The sequence below is a fragment of the Mastacembelus armatus genome, chromosome 22 (assembly GCF_900324485.2).
Source record: "Mastacembelus armatus chromosome 22, fMasArm1.2, whole genome shotgun sequence".
Taxonomy (NCBI): Eukaryota; Metazoa; Chordata; class Actinopteri; order Synbranchiformes; family Mastacembelidae; genus Mastacembelus; species Mastacembelus armatus.
Window position 1 is genome coordinate 18,787,799 of NC_046654.1, and position 24,326 is coordinate 18,812,124.

Below are 24,326 nucleotides of genomic sequence, written 5' to 3' on the forward strand. Positions count from 1 at the left end.
TGCATATGGAGTGAGAGTTTTCAGATATTTGCATGAGTCAGATTTAAATTGTGTATTTTTGTGTACCTGTAAATGAGCAGTTAGTTAATCCAGTGTTTCCTGTGTGTGTCTGTGCAAGTGTGTTTGTGTGACCACATCCTGACATGCTGGTTTCAGGCTGTAAACGTCACAGCCAGATGTGCTGCTAAAGGTTGCAGCAAGATAAAGTGTAAGAGAGCATTTACAGAGAGTTTTACAACCAAGAAGCCCCCTGTTTGTACTGAGTTCCAGGGATTGCACAGTGTGCTAACAGGCAGGTACAGCTCTGCAGATTCAATTTCAGCATGTTTAAAGACTGGATCTCCAGGTGGATTGTACTATAGGTTTGTTGTGATATTATCCCCTTTCAATAAATCTGACTTGCAAAATTGCAAATATGTTTAAAATGTTTCCTTCAGAATGTAATGGATTTTTATATAAGAATTCTGTTAAATGTGTATCATTTTTATAGCATCAAATCCTGCAAAAAGACCAAAACCAGCAATGTATTCCCTCAATTCCTTGACTATTACTACAACATTTGTCCACTGTAATGGTTGCTGATTATTGGACATTTGAGACTGTAGTACAGAATATTCCTGGCAGCAGAATGGTGCCCTATGGAATTAAATTCCATGAAGGAACATTTTACCCATTGCAACTTAAAATTGTTTTTAATAGTTTTTGGTACAGAGTAATACTAATGAGGATAGTTAGTAGGATCAATTTATTGTTAGTTTGGTTTAGTTTAGTTTCGTTGTTATTTTCATGTTTCATGTTGATTGTAAAAATATAGAGTATCACCACATTTTAATATATGCTGGACTTATTGTCACTAATTGAGAAACATATCTAGTTGTAGGGAATGTCAGTCTATTATGTACTGAGTCAGACCATATGTTCATATATTAGTTATTGTCATCGGAAACAATGATAATCATGTTTTTGTTCTGCACACATCGAATGTAGGCTAGACTGGCTTTTGGGTGGAGGGGGGTCTGACAGGGGCTTGTGGGAAAGTGGGTCACAGAGGAGGGTCAGAATGGAAGAGCCAAAAGGAATATTAAAGGAAAGACACTTAGAGACAGTTGGTAAATCAGTCAGTCTGAGAACCAGTCAATTGTAAATTAGACAGATGTATTATCTTCAGCTTAGTGAGTGGAACTGTTGACTGGAAATAATTCTAGAATAAAACACTATTTCTTTGAAGCAAATTTAACGTGCTTGTGGCTGATCTTTTGCTGTTGAAATGTGAATATTGTAGTTGACATATTTTGTCGCTTTACCTTGTGTACACTGAAACACAGAGGAGTTTTAAGATCTGTTTTGGGGAGGCAAACCCAGTTTTAGCATGCATGCAGGGCTGAAACGGAAAAAGATGCCTTTACAAACTTAACTCAGTGTGGACATATTCAGTAGACTCACTGAGTGATAGTGTTGGAAAGAATAAAAATTGTGTAAGTGATAAATAGAGTTGGAAGTGACTGCTGTCAGGAGTCCAGAGAGATTAGTCATATAAACTGGAAGAAGAACAGTTGACATTTTAGCTGACCAATAAATCAGTAGTTTGAGGTAACATGGGACCTAACATGGTCTGAAGTCTCAGATGAAGCTTAACCATTGAAATGAATTGAGATACAGTTGTGCTTGAGCTTCAGCATCAAACTGATGTCATGACAGTCATAGTAGGTCAGCCAGAGAGCATTACACACCCCCTGTTCATATGCAAATCAATTTGGCTAACATGTGTGCATGTGGGCATAAATCTTTCACAAGTGCAATAGTAACCCTGAACCTGGGACCCAAGTGTGTATGCGTGTTTATGTAACGATCTTTGTCTTACATAGCCTCCAATAATGTCAGTCTAAGTGTTCATGTGATGTGTGTGCTCGTTTGTCTCCATAGTGACCCCAGCCCAACCAATCAGAGGCTAAACAAGAATGTGGACAATGATGCGTCGCTTCGCCTTCATAACCTGACAGTTCTAACCAGACACATTAGGACGTACTACCAGGTATGAATGAACAGACATACACCATCTCAACAGAGAGCTCACAAACTGCAGAAACATTCAAACATTCAAATCATACAGGCAAACACACACAGCAACACATTCTAAAACACTGCAGTATGTGTGTGTGACAAAGGTCTGTTTTGATGATGGTGTGCCAATGTGGATCAGCTTTTAAACTTGCTGGTGAGTCATTTTCAGTCGGCTCCCTTGATAATGAATACTAGCAGGAAGTTAGACAGCATGGTCCGATCATTGGTAACAAATCTTGTGTTACCAAGACCAATGTCAGGCTCAGTATGAGGCATTTCTTTAGGTTGCTGTAACATGAATATATTCTATTATGTTTCAGTCAGTTCACAAAGGACAGTTTTTTTTTTTTTTTTGTAAAGTACTGTAAATGCTTTCTGGAGGGGTGTCAGTTGTCCTGCGCTAGAGAAAAGTGTATTCAGCCTACAGAGACTTTCCAAATTAAAAATTTTCAGAGCCTTAAGTTAATATCTAATTTTGTCAAGCCTGATGTAATTCAGTACTTCTTTAATATGCCCTTTAGTTTCAGTTTCACCTGTTTTCATTTCAAGATGATAAAGATGCTAAAGTAAAACTGTGAGGATCTTTGCAACATGACAGGAAGTACAAATAGTAAGAAATAAGACTTTAATGTGTCTCTAGTTGTCCTGATATTATCATAACTTAGGACACATTACACAGATAAGTAGTGAAAATTGCTTCAAAGCCCTGACAAATGACTTTGTCCAATATACCGAAGCTGATAAAACTAGGCAAGGAAAAACATGTGCACGCATGATTGCACTGTGTTTGGTTTGTGCATGTGCACCGATGCCAAGCCCAGTAATAGATTGCGACCATCCTTGTAAAGCTAATCACAACTGTTTGCCACAAGCATAAATCCTGCATGGATGTATGTAGTGTTTTTTTTTTTTTTTTGTATAAATCAGAAATAACGAGCTCAGATAGATTAGATTTGGCTAAGTGATAGTCATATCCTGCTGAGACCCACACACACACTTCCTCTAATCTTTAGGTTTGCATGTAACTGTTGCATATACTTGTGTTTTAAATCTCTAGATTATTTCGTAGCTTCTCCCTATAAACTTGTTACTTTTAAGGCATTTAACGTTGTAGTGAACAAATTACTCTGTATGGTTTATTTAATATTTTCAGATTTACTTTGCCAGTAATGCTCAGAAGACCTGACACCTCTTTCATAATGTTCAGGAATAGTCACAGTGAAGGTCATGTCTCTAAATCTGTCCACATTTAGGGAGTAGTACCTTATACATGCTTTTCTGTTTTCATTACGGAAGAGCAAGAATTTCATTTCATTGACGAGATAAATCAGACACACAGCTATTCATTTCAGAGGAAAAGAGAATGCTAACGCAAATGGTAGTTTATAGAACACAGCAGTTGCCAGAAGTGACCTGAGGACTTAAATTTTGCAACACAGACTTGTGAGATAGTAAAGGCCTGATAACATATACAACAGGCCTGATAACATATACAACAAAATGTTTAAACCAAAAATCAAATTGATAATTAAAGAAACTTGACTTCATTATTTTGAAATTTTATTTCAAATTTAACCCTCTGGGGTCTGAGGGTGTTTTGGGGCAGGTTTTGTCATGCCCTGACATTTGTGCTTTTTTTCAGTTGCTTTTAAACATATTAATGGCTAAAGTCTGATAACACTGTAATCAGCACAAACTGGGCTACAATAATATGTAAGCAGCAAGTTTATACGTGATTGTGTTTTTGAGAAAACAGCGTTTATGCATGGTTAATTGTGAATAATTATGTGATTTACCTGAGAAGACGAAGACCCGCACAATGAGCTGCATAATGAGCCTTTCAGCCAGTAATGTGAGTGAGAGGGAATTAGTGCAATACAATGCAGATGCAAACGTTCATCATCTAAGTCATGTTTTTCCTCTGAGGACAAAGTAAACTCTTCGTCGCTGTCTGGAACATACGGAGCGTTTGTTTTTTCCATATGAACAGTGCGCTCAGTGCAAGGCAGGATCACATTAGCTATAAAGAGGTCAGACAGGAGAAACCATGCTGCTTACTTTCATATGGATTAAATAAAAAGAGATAATTTGTTTTCAACTTGAATTGTTTCATTTAAAAATAGACATTTCAAGTTTTCTAGGCATATGTTTCTCATGTCTTTGAGGCAAGTTTTCACTGAGATTCAGTTTGTTTTATTTATGTATCTGTGAAGAGGGATGACAGAAACAGAGAGGACAGAGACACTGTCTGCTTTCTTTATTTTACAAAAGCACCGCATTTTGTTGTTATTATGAGTGTATACAAATAAAACTAGACCCTTTACAAATTGGAATGATATATTGCTTTTATCTGTACGATCAAAACTGACGGAGTAATTTAAGTTTGTTTTGGCGTTATCAGGAGAAGAGGCCACAAACCGTGCCGGTGTGTTTGTCGACCCCTGAGGGTTAATGACACAGTACCTCTGTCGTTGGTGGTGAAGAGGACATTAAAATCAGTCCAAGTTTTGGTGATGTTCAACCAAAGCATTAAGGATTGTTGTATGGCTGTACGTAGGTGCAGTGTAGATCACTGTCTTTATCATACACTTTAGATTGTCAGGAAAAAAATGTCCAATACTGTGCCAGTGTGTGGCAGAACAAAAAATTGAAAGTCCTCGTCACATTGTAATGAATCAGAGCACAATATCTTACATAATCTGGATTTGGAATAGTGTAAGTGAAACACTTTGACTTGGATCAGCCGGTGTCCACTACTACTACTACTACTACTACTACTTCTACTACTACTACTTGATGGAACAGGAGTATGTTCTGACCATTTTCTCAGTCCAGCATTTCTAAAAAATGAATTTGTATGAATATGTGACAGCTAATTTGGAACCTGCTCTCTAGAGCATGGGTGGCTAATTCTGGTCCTCAAGGGCCACTGCCCTGCTTGTTTTCCCACTAACCCTGCCTTGTAGATTCTGATTGGCTGAACACACCTGATCCGTGTAATCAGCAGTGTGTAAGACGGGATAGCTGGAAAACAAGCAAGGCAGTGGCCCTAGAGTGCCAGAGTTTGCCAGCCCTGCTATAGAGGGTATGGGTTGCCACTGTTAATGTGACCAGAAAAAAATGCAGAACCCTATTTTCTCCAAGTCATGTCTCAGATTAAAAACAAAAGTAACCAAGTGCCCTAGGATAACATGATCATTCAGGTCAGACACAATAAAGTCCCCAGCTGCTGCTGACTGTGTGTATGTGTATACTTTGTGAAGTGGGTCATTCTAGGCAATATGGAGTTAATTTGGCCATGATGGTTAATCTCTAACCACAATCATGACAGCCAGCCACACACGTGCATGCACACACCTCATAGTACAACCTTAAGGTAGTGAGTTAGAAGCCTTACAACACGACAAAACACACCTGTTCATATGGGGATAGGTGTTGGCTTTCTTCGATTAGATTATGTCCCAGCAGACTCACAGGCTGGTCCTCTGTCTCCCCAGTGACAAAGCACTGTGGTGTGTGTGTGTGTGTGTGTGTGTTAGAGAGAGGGGAGGCGTGTCTGTGACATCCCTCCTGTTACCTCTCTATTGTACAAAGCACAGTAACCTGATCTTGCAAGCTCTGAATACTAAGCTATTCACTCTTTCACACTCTTGCTGGTTTTTCTATCCAACTAGTCCACTGAAGTACAGGAACAATCACTGATCAGTTACACAACAATTTAGACAATAAAAATAGCATTTGTTGGTCACAGGCTTTTAAATGTGAGGAGGAAAAGCTTCTCTGAGTTCGGTCTTATAGAAATACCTTGTTTATGACTGTTGGCCATACAAAATAAGCCTGTTTAAGATTTGAACTTGTATAAGGCATTTAAACTGTTGTGCTGTGTGCAATACTTGTCATAATGGCAGTAGACAGTAAGCAGAAACTAATGATAGTGTATAACCAGTAAACACAGAGTGATGTGCTGCCTGTGATAGATTTGGCAACGTTGTTTGTTCTGATAAACTGGTAAACTGTATTCTTCAGGACACAGCAGCACAACCCACAGCAATTGAACATACACCTAGTTTTTACTCTAAAACATCCCCAGATCTTTATTGTAAGAATAGGTTGGTGAAGAAAAGGATATACAGATCATTCATCTGATGCAGAATCAACCAGTTTAGAAATGAGTTTTTGAACAAAATAAATGCTTTAGCCATAGGGTGGTGTGATCACACTTAAAATATTTGCACACTTAACTGTGCAATAACTTAAGCAGCATTTCCTCTTGCTTGCTTTCTCTCTGTTTACTGGGTTACTGTGGGAACTGCAGAAAAAGCCTGGGATGTTTTGAACTCTATATCCTCTGACTTCGTACACAAACACACACCCTAACAGTGGCTGGGAGTTAGCTGGGGCAGTAAAACCTTCTTAACAAGTTTGTCCACAAAAAGACACACACACATAGATAAATATTGTATTGCATATTATGTGTGTACTGTGAGGTTTAACTGTGTAGTTAAACTGTAGTTCAATCAGGTTCAAGTCTGTGCTCCGGCTGGGCCACTCAAGGACATTCACACAGTCGTCCCATAGCCACTCCTTTGTTATCTTAGCTGAGAAACACTAGAGCTCTTTCAGTGTGACCATCGGGTTCTTGCTCACCTCCCTGACTATAGCCCTTCTCCCTTGATCACTCTGTTTGGCTGGGCTGCCCGCCCTGGGAAGAGTCCTGGTGGTTCCAAACTTCTTCCATTTATAGATGATGGAGGCCACTGTGCTAATTGGGACCTTCAATGCTGTACCCTTCCTGAGAATTGTTCGTTGATTTTTATTTTAATAAATTTGCAAAGATCTCAAACAAACTTCATTTATGTTGTCATTATGGGATATTGTTCGTAGAATTTTGAGGAAAATGAATTTAATCCATTTTGGAATAAGGCTGTAACATAAAATGTGGAAAAAGTGAAGCACTGTGAATACTTTTTGGATGCACTGTAAATTGTAGCACCTTTTTATATCCCCCTACAAGGTATTACATGTAGTTTTTGGGCAGAGAGTCCGGATGTATCACGAAACGTTGCTAATGTTGGCCTCTTAAGCCCACTGAGATATTACATTTGCCATTTGGCTGTATAAATGTGACCCGATAGATCCAGAGAAAGTAGAGCAGAGCTTGTTAGGAGTAGTGGGGTGAAATTAAGCTGAGGAACATACAACCCGGTGGCTTATTTAAAGTCAAATTTGCTCTTATCTGTCACTATTTCATTGATCTTGGATTAGAAATGGGAGCCTAATGTATTAGTGGGCCATAGATTTAGCACTTGTGTGCATGTGTGTATTTAAATGTACAGGCTGTATTCCCTTTTTAGTTCAAATTATTAGATTCTGCTGGTGTTGTTGCAGCAGGAGAATGTCAGCAGTAACACAGCTGGCTAATGTGTAGCATAGTATAGGCCAACAGTGTAAGTTTATCTGTCTCATCTATAATAAACAAGCAGCTCATTGCGTTCAAAGCATCAACTTCCCCCCCCCCCCCCAGTGAAAACACCAACCTAAAGAGAGAGAGCTCAGTCAATTTACAAGTTAGAGTTTTTTTTCTGCCTTTCCTTCTCATTGGGTATCAAAGCTTGTGATGCAGATTAGGCAGATATTGTACACAGTAGTAACTTGATATGCTAATCATGGAACTACTTTACTTACCTTACTGCCTTATAAATTATTCAAACTTAACAATCTAAACATAGAATATGTATACAGTATGTTGGGCTACTATTAAACATACTGCACCGGGTCGTTTCCTGGTGGCCTGTGGCAATAGCACCAGGATAAGTTGACAGACTCTTGGAATCCTTATGTCAAGTGTGACTTTCACTCACTGCAGTGCCAAAAAAAGAGTAATAGCATCTCTTGGCAACACACACAGCAACCATAGTGCATAGCCATCACAGTGCATAGTAACTGTCCACTTGCTTGTCCACCAACATTGTTTGCATTTATTATGGCCTGGGGTGGGAGTTAATGAGAATTAATACAGGAACATTTAATCCACACCGACTCCAACCTGCGTTCAGTCATCAGAATATGCAACAACATGCAACCTAAAAAACACAGGTTAAGGGATACATGGGTGGCATGCTGTGTCTTAGTCAGTGTGGACTGACATCAGATAAAGCCGGTCTATCTGCTCAGTGAGTGGAATTTTTGGTCATTTCATTCTCCTGTCTGTATGAATTGTTGAAGTGCAAGACCTTGTTACATACTAAAAGGCACAACGTTACATAACAATAACCTGCAGGGTAGTTATGTTATGTATTGGACAAACAATGCCCAGAGTACCTACAGCTAGACAGCCTAGGAGCCTGCTTTGCTGCCCCTGCGCTTTCCCTGTCTAACTAGTCGTATGGTGCTCTTGTGTGGTTTATCAAAATAGAAGTGCTAAAAAATACCTGTGCTGTGTTCACAGTTCCCTCTGAAAATGAAAATATTAAGAATAACAGTAACACATTGTTGTTGTCATCAGAATGTTTTGCCATGGTATATAGAAAAACTGGCAGACACACACATTTTTCTTATGTCATACACAAGCTGAAGCTCGAGTTGTCGCAAAATCTGCACATGAATAAAGTATGTGATTTTTACCTTTTTCAAGACACACAAGACAAAGCTTCCAAAGCTTTGTGTTGTTTCAGTTGTTTGCTCTGAAAACATCTTGTAGCTAGCTCACATATTTTATTCACACTATACAGTATGTCTGTATGACAGACACTTGTTGGGTCTCTCATTATCTCCTGGTCTATGAGTCAGTAACAATATCTGCAGGTGTTGCCTTTACACTGAGAACCTGAAGTCTGTCCCTGCAGCTCAGTTGTACAGTGGGTACGGAAAGTATTCAGACCCCTTTAAATTTTTCACTCTTTGTGTCATTGCAGCCATTTGCCAAAATCAAAAAAGTTCATTTTATTTCTCATTAATGTACACTCAGCACCCCATCTTGACAGAAAAAAACAGAAATGTAGAAATTTTTGCAAAGTTATTAAAAAAGAAAAACTGAAATATCACATGGTCATAAGTATTCAGACCCTGTGCTCAGTATTGAGTAGAAGCACCCTTTTGAGCTAGTGCAGCCATGAGTCTTCTTGGGAATGATGCAACAAGTTTTTCACACCTGGATTTGGGGATCCTCTGCCATTCTTCCTTGCAGATCCTCTCCAGTTCTGTCAGGTTGGATGGTGAACGTTGGTGGACAGCCATTTTCAGGTCTCTCCAGAGATGCTCAATTGGGTTTAGGTCAGGGCTCTGGCTGGGCCAGTCAAGAACGGTCACAGAGTTGTTCCGAAGCCACTCCTTTGTTATTTTAGCTGTGTGCTTAGGGTCATTGTCCTGTTGAAAGGTGAACCTTCGGCCCAGTCTGAGGTCCTGAGCACCCTGGAAGAGGTTTTCTTCCAGGATATCTCTGTACTTGGCCGCATTCATCTTTCCCTCAATTGCAACCAGTTGTCCTGTCCCTGCAGCTGAAAAACACCCCCACAACATGATGCTCCCACCACCATGTTTCACTGTAGGGATTGTATTGGGCAGGTGATGAGCAGTGCCTGGTTTTCTCCACACATACCGCTTACAATTAACGCCAAAAAGTTCAATCTTGGTCTCATCAGACCAGAGAATCTTATTTCTCATAGTCTGGGAGTCCTTCATGTGTTTTTTGGCAAACTCTATGCGGGCTTTCATGTGTCTTGCACTGAGGAGAGGCTTCCGTCGGGCCACTCTGCCATACAGCCCCGACTGGTGGAGGGCTGCAGTGATAGTTGACTTTGTGGAACTTTCTCCCATCTCCCTACTGCATCTCTGGGGCTCAGCCACAGTGATCTTTGGGTTCTTCTTTACCTCTCTCACCAAGGCTCTTCTCCCACGATTGCTCAGTTTGGCTGGACGGCCAGGTCTAGGAAGAGTTTTGGTCGTCCCAAACTTTTTCCATTTGAGGATTATGGAGGCCACTGTGCTCTTAGGAACCTTGAGTGCTGCAGAAATTCTTTTGTAACCTTGGCCAGATCTGTGCCTTGCCACAGTTCTGTCTCTGAGCTCCTTGAGCAGTTCCTTCGACCTCATGATTCTCATTTGCTCTGACATGCACTGTGAGCTGTAAGGTCTTATATAGACAGGTGTGTGCCTTTCCTAATCAAGTCCAATCAGTTTAATTAAACACAGCTGGACTCCAATGAAGGAGCAGAACCATCTCAAGGAGGATCAGAAGAAATGGACAGCATGTGAGTTAAATATGAGTGTCACTGCAAAGGGTCTGAATACTTATGACCATGTGATATTTCAGTTTTTCTTTTTTAATAAATTTGCAAAAATTTCTACATTTCTGTTTTTTTCTGTCAAGATGGGGTGCTGAGTGTACATTAATGAGAAATAAAATGAACTTTTTTGATTTTGGCAAATGGCTGCAATGACACAAAGGGTGAAAAATTTAAAGGGGTCTGAATACTTTCCGTACCCACTGTATGTGTGGTGTAAACTGATAATGCTTCTGTTTGTCCTTGTTAATAGATGGCACTCTAGAGCAGAGATCATTAAGTTGTGACAGTGGTCAAATATAGGCACAAGTGTAGGTCATCTTAATAATTAATGACTGAGGTTTGGTTGTTTGTAATTTCTATGAATACAGCACCACCTCACATGTAATCTCTTTCCCTGTTGTGAGACTGTGTGCAGGTTATGTGCTGTGTGTCTTTGAGTGTATTATTCTAGCTAGTTCTTTCCTGCTGATAGTCACTTCCCACCTCTGAAAACACCCAGGTCTACCACACATACACAGATATACATACACTCCCATAGTACATTTCCTTTCTCCTCATCCAGAGGTCATCAAGATGTTTCCCCACCATTTTTCCTTTCTATAAGCCTAATATCAACCGATGGGACTTTATTTCCGCATCATCTTTCCCCAGCTCCTAACTACTTGCTTTGTCAGACGGATAACATGTTTTAATATTGACGTAAAATAAATAACAAATATTGTCTGTATTTGTTTCAAATTTTCTTGGACCACCTGTGCAGTCAGGTGTGATTTGGGGACAGGAGAGGATATTATGGAATGGAAAACATTCCCTCCTAGTGGGCTGTTTCTTTCCTGACACTAATGCTCTCTTTCTTTCTCTCTCTCTCCCTCTCTTTCTCTCTCTCAACAAGCATGTGCTTCCTGTTGGCTGCTTGCTTTTGCACACACAGAAACATGTAGGTACAAAGTCTGGGTCAGCTGGCGGCTGGGCTTTGATTTGTTTCAACAAAATGTGTTTGAATTCAAGCTGAGTTGCTCTTGTAAAAGCACCAGGCAGACACACCATTTCTGCTGATATAGCAATAGCTAGCTAAAATACTCATTGTCAGTTAAATATTTTGACTCCTCTGGTAACTTTTCCAGAGGTCACGTGTCAGGCCAACACTTTGGACAGTCCTGTGACTATTGTGATTAATATTGTGTTCCTGGAGTTTGAGCTTCTTTAGATGGCATTATCTTTTATTTTTAAAGGTTCAATGTGTTATATTATAAAATACCAACCATTGCATTTTCTTAATCTTAGAATGAGCCTTTTAAATCTACATAAGGAGTGGAAGCAGTCATGTTGCACCGCTATGTTTCTACAGTAGCCCAGAATGAACAAACCAAACACTGGCTCTAGACAGGGAAACCACATTTTAATTTAACCCTCTGGGGTTTAAGGGGGTTTTGGGGCCCTGGACAAGTTTTGACATACTCTGACATTTGTGCCTTTTTCAGTTGCTTGTAAACATATGAATGACTAAAGTCTGATAACACTGTAATCAGCACAAACTGGGCTACAATAATATGTGAACAGCATGTTTATTTCATAATTGTATTTTCGAGAAAAAAGCGTTTATGCATGGTTTATGAAAAACTAACATTTTTAAGTCACTGAAATAAGACCATAAAACACATACAGAACATTGTTCATTTTGTTCACAGAGAACAAAAAAACAATACACTGATTTAAATTTTGTAAGACACTTTTTGTTTAGAAAGGACATATGCAGGAAGTCGTGCCTGATCATGAATAATGATGTGATTTACCTGAGAAGACAAAGACCTGCACAATGAGCTGCATAATGAGCCTTTCAGTCAGGAATGTGGCTGAGAGGGAATTGGTGCAATACAATGCAGATGCAAACATACGTCATCTGAGTCACGTTTTTCCTCTGAGGACAAAGTAAATAATACGGAGCGTTTGTTTTTTCCATATGAACAGTGCGCTCAGTGTGAGGCAGGATCACATTAGCTATAATTAGGTGAGACAGGAGAAAATGTACTGCTCCTTGCTTTAATACGGATTAAATAAAGAGTGATGACTTGTTTTTGACTTGAATTGTTTCATTTAAAAGAAAACATTTCAAGCTTTGTAGCCATATATTTCTCATTTTTATGAGGCAAGTATTCACTGAGATTCTGGTTGTTTTATTATGTGTCTGTGAAGACAGAGACAAAGAAGACAGAGAGTGCACCCTGTCTGCTTTCTTTATTTTACAAAAGCACAGTGTTTTGTTGTTATTTTGAGTGTATACAAATAAAACTAGACCCTTTACAGATTCGAATGATATATTGCTTTTATCTGTACGAACAAAACTGACGGAGTAATTTAAGGTTTGTTTCGGCGTTATCAGGAGAAGCTGCAACAAAACTCGCCGGCGTGTTTGTCGACCCCTGAGGGTTAAAGGTGAAGGCCGCTGTACCCTCCCTCACACCTGCAAATGGGGAATGGGGTGGGTGGGGATTTTCAGAAGGTTGCATTCTGAAATTCAATTCAATTTATTTGTATAGTGCCAAGTCACAATACAAATCATCTCAAGTCACTTTACAAAAACAAAAAACCCAACAAATCTCTTATTAAGGGTTAAGGTAGGGGAGCTCAGTGCACCAATGGTCCTCGGGCAGTCTAGGCCTATAGCAGCATAACTAACTAAGGGATGGTTCAGGGTTACCTGAAGCCAGCCCTAACTATACTTGTCAAAGAGGAAGGTTTTAAGTCTAGCCTTAAAGGTACAGAGAGTGTCTGCCTCCTGAACCCAGGCTGAGAGCTGGTTCCACAGGAGAGGAGCTTGATAGCTAAAGACTCTGCTTTTGGAAACTCTGGTAACCACAAGTAGACCTGCACTCTGAGAGCAAAGTGCTCTAATGGGATAATAGAGAAATCTCACCACTAGATGCTGCTAAATCTTTAATGTTTTACACGTTGCACCTTTAAGCCTACATAAACCAAAAATGCAAAACACATCTCTTTCTGTGTGTTACAAGAATGATCTACCTGCTATTAAGATGAGACACACACATGTCAGAGAAAGCTTCCATACCCTGATTTCATGCAATTTTTACCATTTTTAAAGCCATTTTAAAATTTTTGAATGACTAGAGCCCAACTTACATTATTTGCAAGTTTTAGCTTCTCAAATGCTTTTATGTATATTATCTATAATCTATAATATCTATTATCTCTATTAGCCATAATAACGATAATATCTATTATCTATAATAATTTGATGAGGTATACTGACATTTAAACTTGTCTTAGCTAATACTTTTGTTGCCCTTTGGCTACTGATTGAGAGTTTGTAGTGCCTTGGAGTGTTTTGTCAGGTACATTGTCATGCAGTTATCACCAGCACTGTTAAGACTGAGAATTTATTTGCTCTATCTTTTTATTCGTTGCTGTCAACCTCCCTCCTTCCATCTGCGCTACAGGAGAACCTACAGCAGTTAATAGTTATGCCCCTTCCTAACATCCTCTGGATCGCCAAGGATCCAATATCAGGTAACACACATTCTTACATCCTATTATTAATAAAGTCATACATATTTCCACTCTGTTCTTCATTTGTTTTAACAAACATGTTTAATACAGTTCTAAAGGCCTGCAATAAAATGGATAAAATAAACTATATATTCTTGATTATCTGCTGCCATTGTTTCAAACATTGGTCTCTTGGAGAATACATTATAAATTATTGCTGCATGGACACAGAGGAATTTTGTTTGGGCTGCTAATGTTATGGTGATATAAGGTACAGGAATAGGTAATAGTCTTTCTATATCAATGTTACTGTTTGATTGTTTAATTTTAATGGGTATGGAGTTTGTTTGCTATTGATTAAAAGAAAATCTATGATATATTTTTATAGATTTCATTGTCTGCATGTTATATAGGCATAACTGTGCTCATCTGACTTTCCTGTTGAATAAAGGTGAACAAAGAAATATGTAACAGACTATTGCCAAAAACAGAAACAAGTAATCTGAGTTGAAGATCTGTTGCTCTGAGTCTTAGTGCAGCTCCATCTCAACTAATGTATCTTAGTGTGGTAATTGGCTAACACTGGTGAAATTGCAGCATGTTTCTTTATGTGTCTGATAAATAAACTGTTAACTAGTTCACACAACGTAGAGTATATTTTATCTTAACAAGAAAAACTATGGAAAAAGTACTGTAAAATTACCCCAGGGTCAGTACAGGCAGTGATTCCCAGCAAATACTTTAACAGTATTAAGTATACCTTGATAAAGGTAAAGGTGATAAAGGTTGGAGATGTAATAATGCCCAGTTTAAAAGTGTTATATTAACTGCATCTGTGCAGAGTTTATAACTATGCTGCTGCTGTTATGTTATTGTTAGTTGAAGAACAATAATCTGTTGTCACGAGTGAAAGTTTAGCTTTGTCTTAGTACTGTATATTGTAACACTGCCTGAGATGTGTTGCTTCCCTTTTTATCATTTCTTCAAGAATGTTCAGGGACTTCACATGTCTCTTTTATTAATCTTTGATCACTTTGATTCTGCTTTACTAGGATTTCTATTATTTGGACCACTTTGTAAACTCTGTTACAAAAGTGTTAAATATTAAAATCTGGGATATTCAATATGCGTCTGTTTTGTTCCCACTAGCAAAGAGCATGGAAGAACTAAAGAGGCTTTTGTTGCTGATACTAGGCTGTGCCGTCCAGGTAATACACACACACACACACACGCCCAAACACAGCAGCTTACTGTGCCACCCAGTCTTTCCCAGGAAGTGTATTTGTGTCTGTTTAGTTTTGCATGTCTGAACACAGTCTTTCAGCCTGCTGCTGATAAGGTGCAGGGTGGGACTGCAGGCTTTAAAAGTGCAATGGAGTCATTTTAATGGCTTAATAAAGGAGCAGTCATTGGTATTATGAAACTATAGAAGGATAATGTTTGCTCTTTGAATGACACATATTTGACATTTTAAGAGTTTTTCCTGAGGCCACTTTAAACAGTTAGTATTTGTATCAGGTTGGAGTGTAAACCACCAAATTCTGAACCCATTCTTAGCAAACTTGAATTTAATGTAAGAGTTGGCCAGAATGGTGAATTGTGTTACCCATAAGTATTGAAAGTGAGTCATGAGGGAGGAGGGGGTGCAGGCGGGTTCTCTGTTCATTCAAGTCTTTAGGGTCTCTCCCATTGCTCTGAACCCACCAACCAGTTTTTTTCTTTTTAACCTTCCTTTGTTTTCCTTTGCCCATAGCTGCTCTTCTTCTCCCTTCCTCACTCCCTGCTTTCTGATTTGCCTCCTCTTCTGTTTGTCCTCCTTCCTTTTGTGCTCTTTCCTACCTGTACTGGTTCTTCTGGTTCCATGAAAGAGGAAGGTAGAGATGAATGGAAAATTAGAGACAGGAGGGAGAGGTTAAGAAAGCAAATTTAAAATTGATGTTGTACAAAATAACCCTTTCTCCAGAAAATATTTGCATATATATACTCCAGCTGGCTGGATGGATATGGGAGGAAGCCCTGTGGAGCCACCTCCTGTACATGGATGACATCAAGCTGTATGCTTTTCCGGTTGAGACATCGACTCACTGATCCATACCACCAGGATATACAGCAACGACATTGGAATGTCATTCGGACTGGACAAATGTGGTCGAATGATAATAAAGAGAGGGAAGGTTGTCAAGACTGAAGGAGTTGAACTCCCAGAAGGCAGCATAGCGGATGTTGAGGGAAGCTACAAGTACCTTGGAATCCCACAGGCAAATGGGAACCAAGAAGAAGCCGCAAGGAAAGCAGCCACAGCCAAATACCTACAGAGAGTGAGGCAAGTCCAAAGAAGTCAGCTAAATGGGAAGAACAAGGTCCAAGCCATCAACACCTACTCCCTGCCGGTCATCAGATACCCCGCTGGCATAATAAGCTGGCCAAGAGAGGATATAGAAGCCACTGATGTCAAGACAAGGAAGCTCTTCACAATGCATGGAGGACTTCACCCCAAATCCAGCATCCTGAGACTGTACACTAAGAGGAAGGAAGGAGGCCGGGGACTGGTGAGCGTCAGAGCCACCATCCAAGATGAAACAGTGAAGATCCATGAGTACATCAGGAAGATGGCCCCAAGCGATGGAATACTTAGTGAATACCTCAGGCAACAGAAGCCCGATGCAGAGAACTCAGGCCCTGAGCACAAGATCGATAGAGGCTGGGGTCTACCACACCAGGCAGGACCCCAGGTGCAGGCTGTGCAAAGATGCCCCTGAAACAATCCAGCACATAACAGCAGGTTGTAAGATGCTAGCAGGCAGAGCATAGATGGAACGCCATAACCAACTGGCCGGCATAGTGTACAGGAACATCTGGAGGGCTGGAGGTCCCAAGGTCAAAATGGGACACACCTCCAAAGGTGTCGGAGAATGACCGAGCTAAGATCCTGTGGGACTTCCAGATACAGACCGACAAACTGGTGATGGCTAACCAACCGGACATAGTAGTGGTGGACAAACGGCAGAAGAAAGCCGTAGTGGTAGATGTAGCAATCCCAAGTGATAGCAACATCAGAAAGAAGGAACATGAGAAGCTGGAGAAATACCAAGGGCTTAAAGAAGAGTAGAAAAGATGTGGAAGGTGAAGGCAACAGTGGTCCCCGTGGCAATCGGCACCTTCGGGGCTGTGACCCCCAAACTGGGAGAGTGGCTCCAACAGATCCCAGGAACAATATCAGAGCTCTCAGTCCAAAAGAGCGCAGTGCTAGGAACAGCTAAGATACTGCGAAGAACCCTCAAACTCCCAGGCCTCCGGTAGAGGACCCGAGATTGAGGAAGACACACACACCACCCATAGGGGTGAGAAGGGAAATTTTTTATATATATACATATATATCCATCCAGCCATGCATCCATCTTCTTCTGCTTATCTGTGGGGGGCAGCAGCCTAAGCAGGGATGCCCAGACACTTCCTCTAGCAATTCTGGCGGGACACCGAGGCATTCCCAGGCCAGCCGGGAGACATAGTCCCTCCAGCGTGTCCTGGGTCTTCCACAGGGCTTCCTCCCAGTGGGACATGCTCGGAACAGATGCCCGAGCCACCTCACGTGGCTCCTCTCAATGTAGAGGAGCAGCGGCTCTACTCTGAGTTCCTCCGGGTGACTGAGCTCCTCACCCTATCTCTAAGGAAGTGCCCGGCCACCCTGTGAAGTAAACTCATTTCGGCCGCTTGTATCCGAGATTTGTTCTTTTGATCATGACCATAGGTGAGAGCAGGAACATAGATTGACCAGTAATCCCCTGTCAATCTCATTGTTCTATCCTTCCTTCACTCGTGAACAAAATCCCCAAATACTTAAACTCATCCATCTGAGGCAGGATCTCTCCCCTGACCTGGAGATGGCAAGCCACCTTTTTCCGGTTGAGAACCATGACTTCGGACTTGGAGGTGCTGATTCTCATCCCAGCTCCTTCACAATTGGTTGCAAACCTGCCCAGGGCATGCTGAAGGTTCTGGCGTAATGGAGCCAACAGGACAATATAATCTGCAAAAAGCAGAGATGGAATCCTGTGGTCCCAGAACTGGACTCCCCCTGGCCCCTGGCTGTGCCGAGAAATTCTGTGACATACTGCCGGCAATGTGAACCAAGCTTCTGTTCCTCCTGGATATACATTTTTTATATATATATATATATATATATATATATATTACTAGTATATATATATGTATATATATATATATGTATATATATATATATATATATTTTATAACCAAACTCGAGTTATTTTATCTGAAATTTTAAAATGTAAAGTTTTATTCAAACATGTTTTCTTTTTTTAATGCGTGTGCGTGTGTGTGTGTGTGTGCGTGCACGTGTGTGCACTTGTGTGCATGTGCATGCTCAGTGTGAGCGCAAGGAGGAGATGATTGAGAAAATCAAGCTGCTGGACATTGAGACCCAGGCTGCCATTGTGTGCCACATCCAGGAGGTCAGTAGAGCCCATTGCTGGTTCAGTCTATTGTCTGACTAAAACTGGTTATTAAACTGGATTCCATTCAGATTTTTTCAGTGTTTCTGATTTTAAGGAAATTAATTACCGAACATGACTATCCTCATCAAAATAAGCTTGCTTTTACGAGGTTGTGAAACATATACCATGGTTTTCTATACCTCCTCGTCAATGATCTTGGACCTCTTTGCTGTTGATGTTGTGACTACCCAGTTTTGATGTTCACACACAGTAAATGCTGTGTGTTTCTGGTCCAGGGTCCTTTCTGTTTCTCTAATATAGTGTTCCCAACAGCTGTCACATACCAGTTCACAATGTTGTCATGTAGTATTTTAAGTCTTTAAGTCAAGGAGAGTCCTGCCACCAACAGCCTACTCTTCATGGATATTTTGATAATAATTTTTCAAGCAAAAATGTACTGGTTCTATTTTTAGATGTTATTATATTATTTACTATTTTTAAGTCATCTGTAGTTTTTAGGTTGGTCAAACTTACAAATTACACTTTTGTCTAGTTCCCACTTCTCAAATATGAATTTCCCCTTTGTCATCTGTTCCTTTGTATTTTTACTACATTGCCTGTAGCTTCCCTGCACCTGCATGGTAAGTCAGAAAGTGACCGCAACCTATTGGTCTCCTGGATCTGTATAGACAGGGCTTAAACTGTCTGATTAGTCCCAGCTGCAGCAATCTTGCTCACACACTCTCACTCTGACACACATCCACCACAAGCCATCTGCCACGCCTCTCTCATCACACAGATGGCCCCACCTCCACACATACCTAACTACAAAAATCCATAATTTGGACAAAATGAGAAATTTGAATATGCCAGGCTTTGGATATTGTGTTAGACATTATTTACTTTTTTATGCAAGGCTACATAATATTGTGAAAAATTAAAACTGTTCTCTGTGCAAGTGGCACCTCAGCATTGACCTCTGTTAGTTCAAAAGTTAGAAGTTCAAATAATAACAATAGTAATTTTATTTGTATAGCACCTTCTAAAACAGAGTTACAAAGTGATTTACACAATCCCATGAGGCATGAGGAAAGAGATTATAACACCCACAATAAATACCCCCGCACCCCCCAAGTGAACAACCTCCTTGAGTGGACCCTCACTCAGCAGCAGTGGGCACTTCTACAGCAAATGCAAGTAGTAGTATAAAGCTCCCATTCAAATGCAATGGTGGGTTTTGGTCATCGCCGTGGGAACCGTGAAAAATAGGGCATATGGGTATAATTGGCTGTTCTGATGGGGACACCCTAAAGCAGAGGTCACTAACAGGCGGACCGCGGTCCGGGTGCGGACCCAGAAGCCGCCCCATACCATACCCGGACGTACAGCCAAAACAGAAGATTGTGATTTAAAACCTAACGGGGCGCTTCTATTTCCACCGGAGCAGCTTTTTTAGACTTTACAGTAGCGGAAACGCACAGACCAATTGCATGCGAGTTGAGCCATCCCACGTGATACCACTCAGCCAATCAAGTCTGTGCATCCCAGGCGGTAAACATTACGACTCTACAGTGTAAACAGGGCTAGAGGCAAGTTACACATGAAAGCAGTGTTGCCAACTTAGCGACTTTGTCGCTATATTTAGCGAGTATTCAGACCCCTCTAGCGACACTTTTTTTTTAAAAGCGACTAGCGACAAATCTGGCGACTTTTTCTGGTGTTACTGGAGACTTTTGGAGACTCTGATGTGTTTGTACTGCACCGTTCTTACACTTCTCAATTTGCCGCAGTAAGACTGCAAATCAGCTGCAGCCGCGGGCCCCTCCCCCGTCCCAAAGCCTTCACAGGCGGCCCAGTCCTCTCGCAGCAGTCCCTCCCTCCCAGCTGCAGTCACAGCAGGAAGTGTTCACGCCTCTGCGTCCCGACTGCAAATGAATCGCGCGTGCGATCATGTATGTGCGTGATCTGTACTATACATAGCGTAATAGAAAAAAAAAATAATAATAAAAAGTTAAATGTTCTTTATCTAAAATAAATCACTGCATTTGACTCAAACAGCCTCAGTCATTTACAGCAAGGCAAATGTATTTAGTTCTGAGAACTTATTAACTGCAGGCCGTCATGCTACATTATATGGCACAGTACAAATATTTTGAGTGTCCCTTATTCTGTCCCTTATTTATAAAGAATCACAATTGTCTCTTATTTTCCATTTCTGAAGTTGGCAAAAGCGTCTATCACAATTACAGCATGTGCCATGGACATTATGCAAATCACGCGATGACGTCATTCAGTGACTTCTAGCGACTTTTAGGACAGCCAATAGCTACTTTCCTTACTGACGAGTTGGCAACACTGCATGAAAAGACAGTACAAAGAAAAAGAAAGAGAGCGATACATGTAGAAAACAAAGGGAGAGAAACTGTAAAGTGAGACGGAGAAAGAGAGAGAACTTAGTTAATGAGAGAACATTATACATATCTACAGCCATACATATATGTTCAGTTGTATGTTACATGACAATAAATATTGTCAGAAAGTTTTTGAATTGTACTGAATTCATCTGATTTGACAGTCAGGTATTGATTACATGCAGATGTTGATAAAACTACTAGGCTACTTAAATATATATCACACTAACCAGTTAGACATTATGATCTTCCGGACCTTTGCTTCAAGAAATTTTCTCTAACTGGACCTCTTTAAATTTTAGTTGAATACCCCTGCCCTAAAGGATTTATCTGCCAAATTTGGTAGACCTCTGATAAAGCAAATATTTGGCCCTCCATGCAAATTTTGAAGTTGCACATGTTGTGAGTTTGTTGGATCACATGGGTTCAGGCCTGCAACAAGAATATGTGATTAAAATTTGACAAAAGCAGCAGCACAATGTCTTCACCAATTGCATGTAGTAGTATATAACTCAAATCGTTATACAGGGGGTGCCATTGCCTTTATTGTGATTTTGTTGAATCACATGAGGTCAGGATGGCGAGGACTACAATTCATCAATTGGTCTGATTCGAATGTGGCAAATACGTACGTCCACTGTCAATGGAAAACCGTGAAAATTAGCAAAAACGTTTGGAAGAACTTCTGCTGTGCTACATGTCTAGATGATGCTGACCAAGAATGGTCATTCGGTCAAAAATCCTAGTATGATGCGGTCATCGTGATGGCAACAGTGCTGAAAATAGGGCATGAGTCAGATTGGCTTTTATGATCGGGATGCCCTCAAGGATGTCTGTGCCAAATTTGGTACAGTTCTGACAAATTAAATGTTTGGGTGTGAATGTCAATTTTCAAATCGTTATACAGTGGATTCTATTGCGCCTATTGAAATTTTGTTAAATCACATGGGTTCAGGGTCTATAATTCATCAATTCGTCCTATTCAAATTCGACAATGCGTTTGCAAGTTATCAGAAGTTGAAGGGTTGTTGGCGAGCCAAAAAAGGTACGTCAACTGGTTTCAGTTAACTATTTTAAACAATAATAAAGTGCCGAAACACTGAATGTGATTCCCCTGTTAATACAGTTAATAGGAAACTGTTAGAAATGCTCTATTGTAAGAGAAAGAAAGCTGCTACTTATATAGCAACAATACACTGTGTGTGTGTGTGTGTGTGTGTGTGTGTGTGTGTGTATCTTTGTGTTTTTGCAGGTTACTCATAACCAGCTGAATGTTCTTGATCTGTCTTGGATGGAGGAAGGAGCACAGCTTCCACACGAAGACCTGGAACCGATGGCCCGTAACATGGCTGCGTCACTACGGCAACTGATTGACCAGAGAGATAGAGCCAGTGAGGTACTAAGACACAAATTCAGGAACCAGTGTTATGCATTGGCATTTTATTAATATTGATAATATACCCTATATTTGTGTCACACATTAACCTACACTTATTGTGTAAAATCAATATTGTTTACTTTCCTATATGATGGACATAATGCAGTTAATTTGGTTCAATATGTTTCTTTATTGCAATGGTAGTGTAGATTAGTAGTAAACACACTTTGCCAGGAAATATTAAATGTTATCAGAAATCTGCCTGTAGTATTATTTCAATAGGAAAACAAAAATGTAATGTGAATTTACCAAAAAGACTTCTGCCTCCCAGGCGATTGCAGATCTGACCCAGGAGAGGGACTACCTGACCAGTCAGCAGCCCCAGGAAGGCTGCAGGAACCTGGATCTGAATAGTGTGGACAATGGGCCCGTTTCTGTAGGCATGGGAGTGAATAATGGAGGATCAGCTGTATGTGGGCTGAACAAAGAAGAGAAACAGCATCTGTCTGTCGAACTCGCTGACACCAAGGCCAAGCTCCGCAGATACAGACAAGAACTGTAAGTCCCTTAATCAAACAAGAGTCAAAACCTAAAAGTGAATTTTCTGTGGGTATCACTGCTCTAAGACTGAACTGTGGCACTACAAGAAGCAGCTAGAAGTTTTTATACACCCAACACAAGTTATGCTGTCTAGCAAAACTACAGTGTAATCACACAAGGGAACCATCACACAGCAACTACAGTGATTCTGCAGAATAGAAATTGTAGATTCTTAGAGCGTGACCAGACTATTCTATGTTTCTCCAGTCTCATTTCTGTGAAGCTCTTAAGTACTCTTAGTGTATCTGCATATTACCAGGGTGTGGGAACTATTATGCAGCATAATGATAGTTTGTAAAATGTTTAACTGTAGCCACCATGTTATTTATGTGTGCATGTGTATGTTTGCAGGGAAGAGAAGACAGAGCAGCTGATGGATTTAAAACATGAAGTGGAGCGTTTGGATCAGGAGTTGCAGAGACTGAAACAAGAGGTCAGGATCCATTTATAACCACTAATATCAGATCTGTATGATGATGTCTGGATATTACACATGGATTCAGTGGCAGTTTCCTGCTGCTTATTGTGTTAGGTGGTGACTGAGGTTCCAACAAACAGAGGGAGATTTTGCCATATTAAATAATATTGTATTGTAGTGGAAAACTGCTACATCAAAGCACGTTGCCATACTATATACTTAAAATATGATTTATGTTGACACAATATAGCAGATCTAAATCATGTATGTAAAATTTTCATTTTGGTTCTATAATTTTTTTATAATTTTTTTTCAAAACCAGCAAATTCAGATTCCCAATTGTTCTGTGTACTGTATATATGTCGAATAAATGTGTTAAGTTTACTTTATTGTTATGTGACAAATTTAATTCAGTGCAAGAGATTAATAATGTGTATGTGTTTGTGTGGTTCAGAACCAGTCTCTGTCTTGTGAGGCACGTTCGGCCCGAGTATATCGGGATGAAGTGGACTCGCTGAGGGAAAAAGCAGCCAGGGTCGACAGGCTGGAGACTGAACTGACCAGATGTAAAGAGAAGCTTAATGATGTTCACTTCTACAAGACCAGAGTCGAGGTGCAACCACAGCTTCATGCCACACACTATCATATTATGGCACAGCAGGGCTTCTGTGTTTGCCTTTTCAGTGACTGCTACAAAGCTAAAATGACTTGACATCTGGTACTTGCGGGGCACTCATCATATGTGGTGCGTGTGTGTGTGTGTCTGCTCATCCAGGAGCTTCGTGAGGACAACCTGACCCTGCTGGAAACAAAGGCGTTGTTAGAAGAGCAGCTTTTGGCTTCTAGGGGACGCTGCGATAAATTGCACATCCTGGAGAAGGACAACCTGTTGCTACGAGCAAAGATACATGACCTGGAAATGGTATTACGTATACACATACATTTTCTGTGCAATATTACTCTAATACTTATTATTGAATACTTAACATTTTGATATTATTTGCCTTTGTGTGTATATGTTGTGCAGGAGAGGGACAATGAACGTCGGAGGCTGGAGGAGTTGGTGGAGGAGAACATGCTGCTGGAGATCGGGCAGAAACAGAGTATGAATGAGTCTGCACATCTTGGCTGGGAGCTGGAGCAGCTGAGCAAAAACCATGACAATACTAACACAGAGAGTAAATACACACTTTTCTTATTATATTCAATTATAAC

At 40.4% G+C, this 24,326-nt stretch overlaps 1 protein-coding gene across 2 annotated transcripts in view; it reads left to right on the top strand.

Moving 5' to 3' along the window:
• Positions 1-24,326, top strand: part of ccdc88c (coiled-coil domain containing 88C) — a 49,410-nt gene that overhangs the window by 2,527 nt on the left and 22,557 nt on the right. For both annotated transcript variants that reach the window (XM_026304177.1, XM_026304185.1), the window contains exons 3-12: positions 1,924-2,032; positions 13,802-13,871; positions 15,000-15,058; positions 18,239-18,322; positions 21,968-22,111; positions 22,425-22,651; positions 23,045-23,126; positions 23,566-23,724; positions 23,887-24,033; positions 24,139-24,289. In XM_026304177.1, coding sequence (XP_026159962.1) covers positions 1,924-2,032; positions 13,802-13,871; positions 15,000-15,058; positions 18,239-18,322; positions 21,968-22,111; positions 22,425-22,651; positions 23,045-23,126; positions 23,566-23,724; positions 23,887-24,033; positions 24,139-24,289 — 1,232 coding nt within the window. The remainder of the gene's footprint in view (positions 1-1,923; positions 2,033-13,801; positions 13,872-14,999; positions 15,059-18,238; positions 18,323-21,967; positions 22,112-22,424; positions 22,652-23,044; positions 23,127-23,565; positions 23,725-23,886; positions 24,034-24,138; positions 24,290-24,326) is intronic.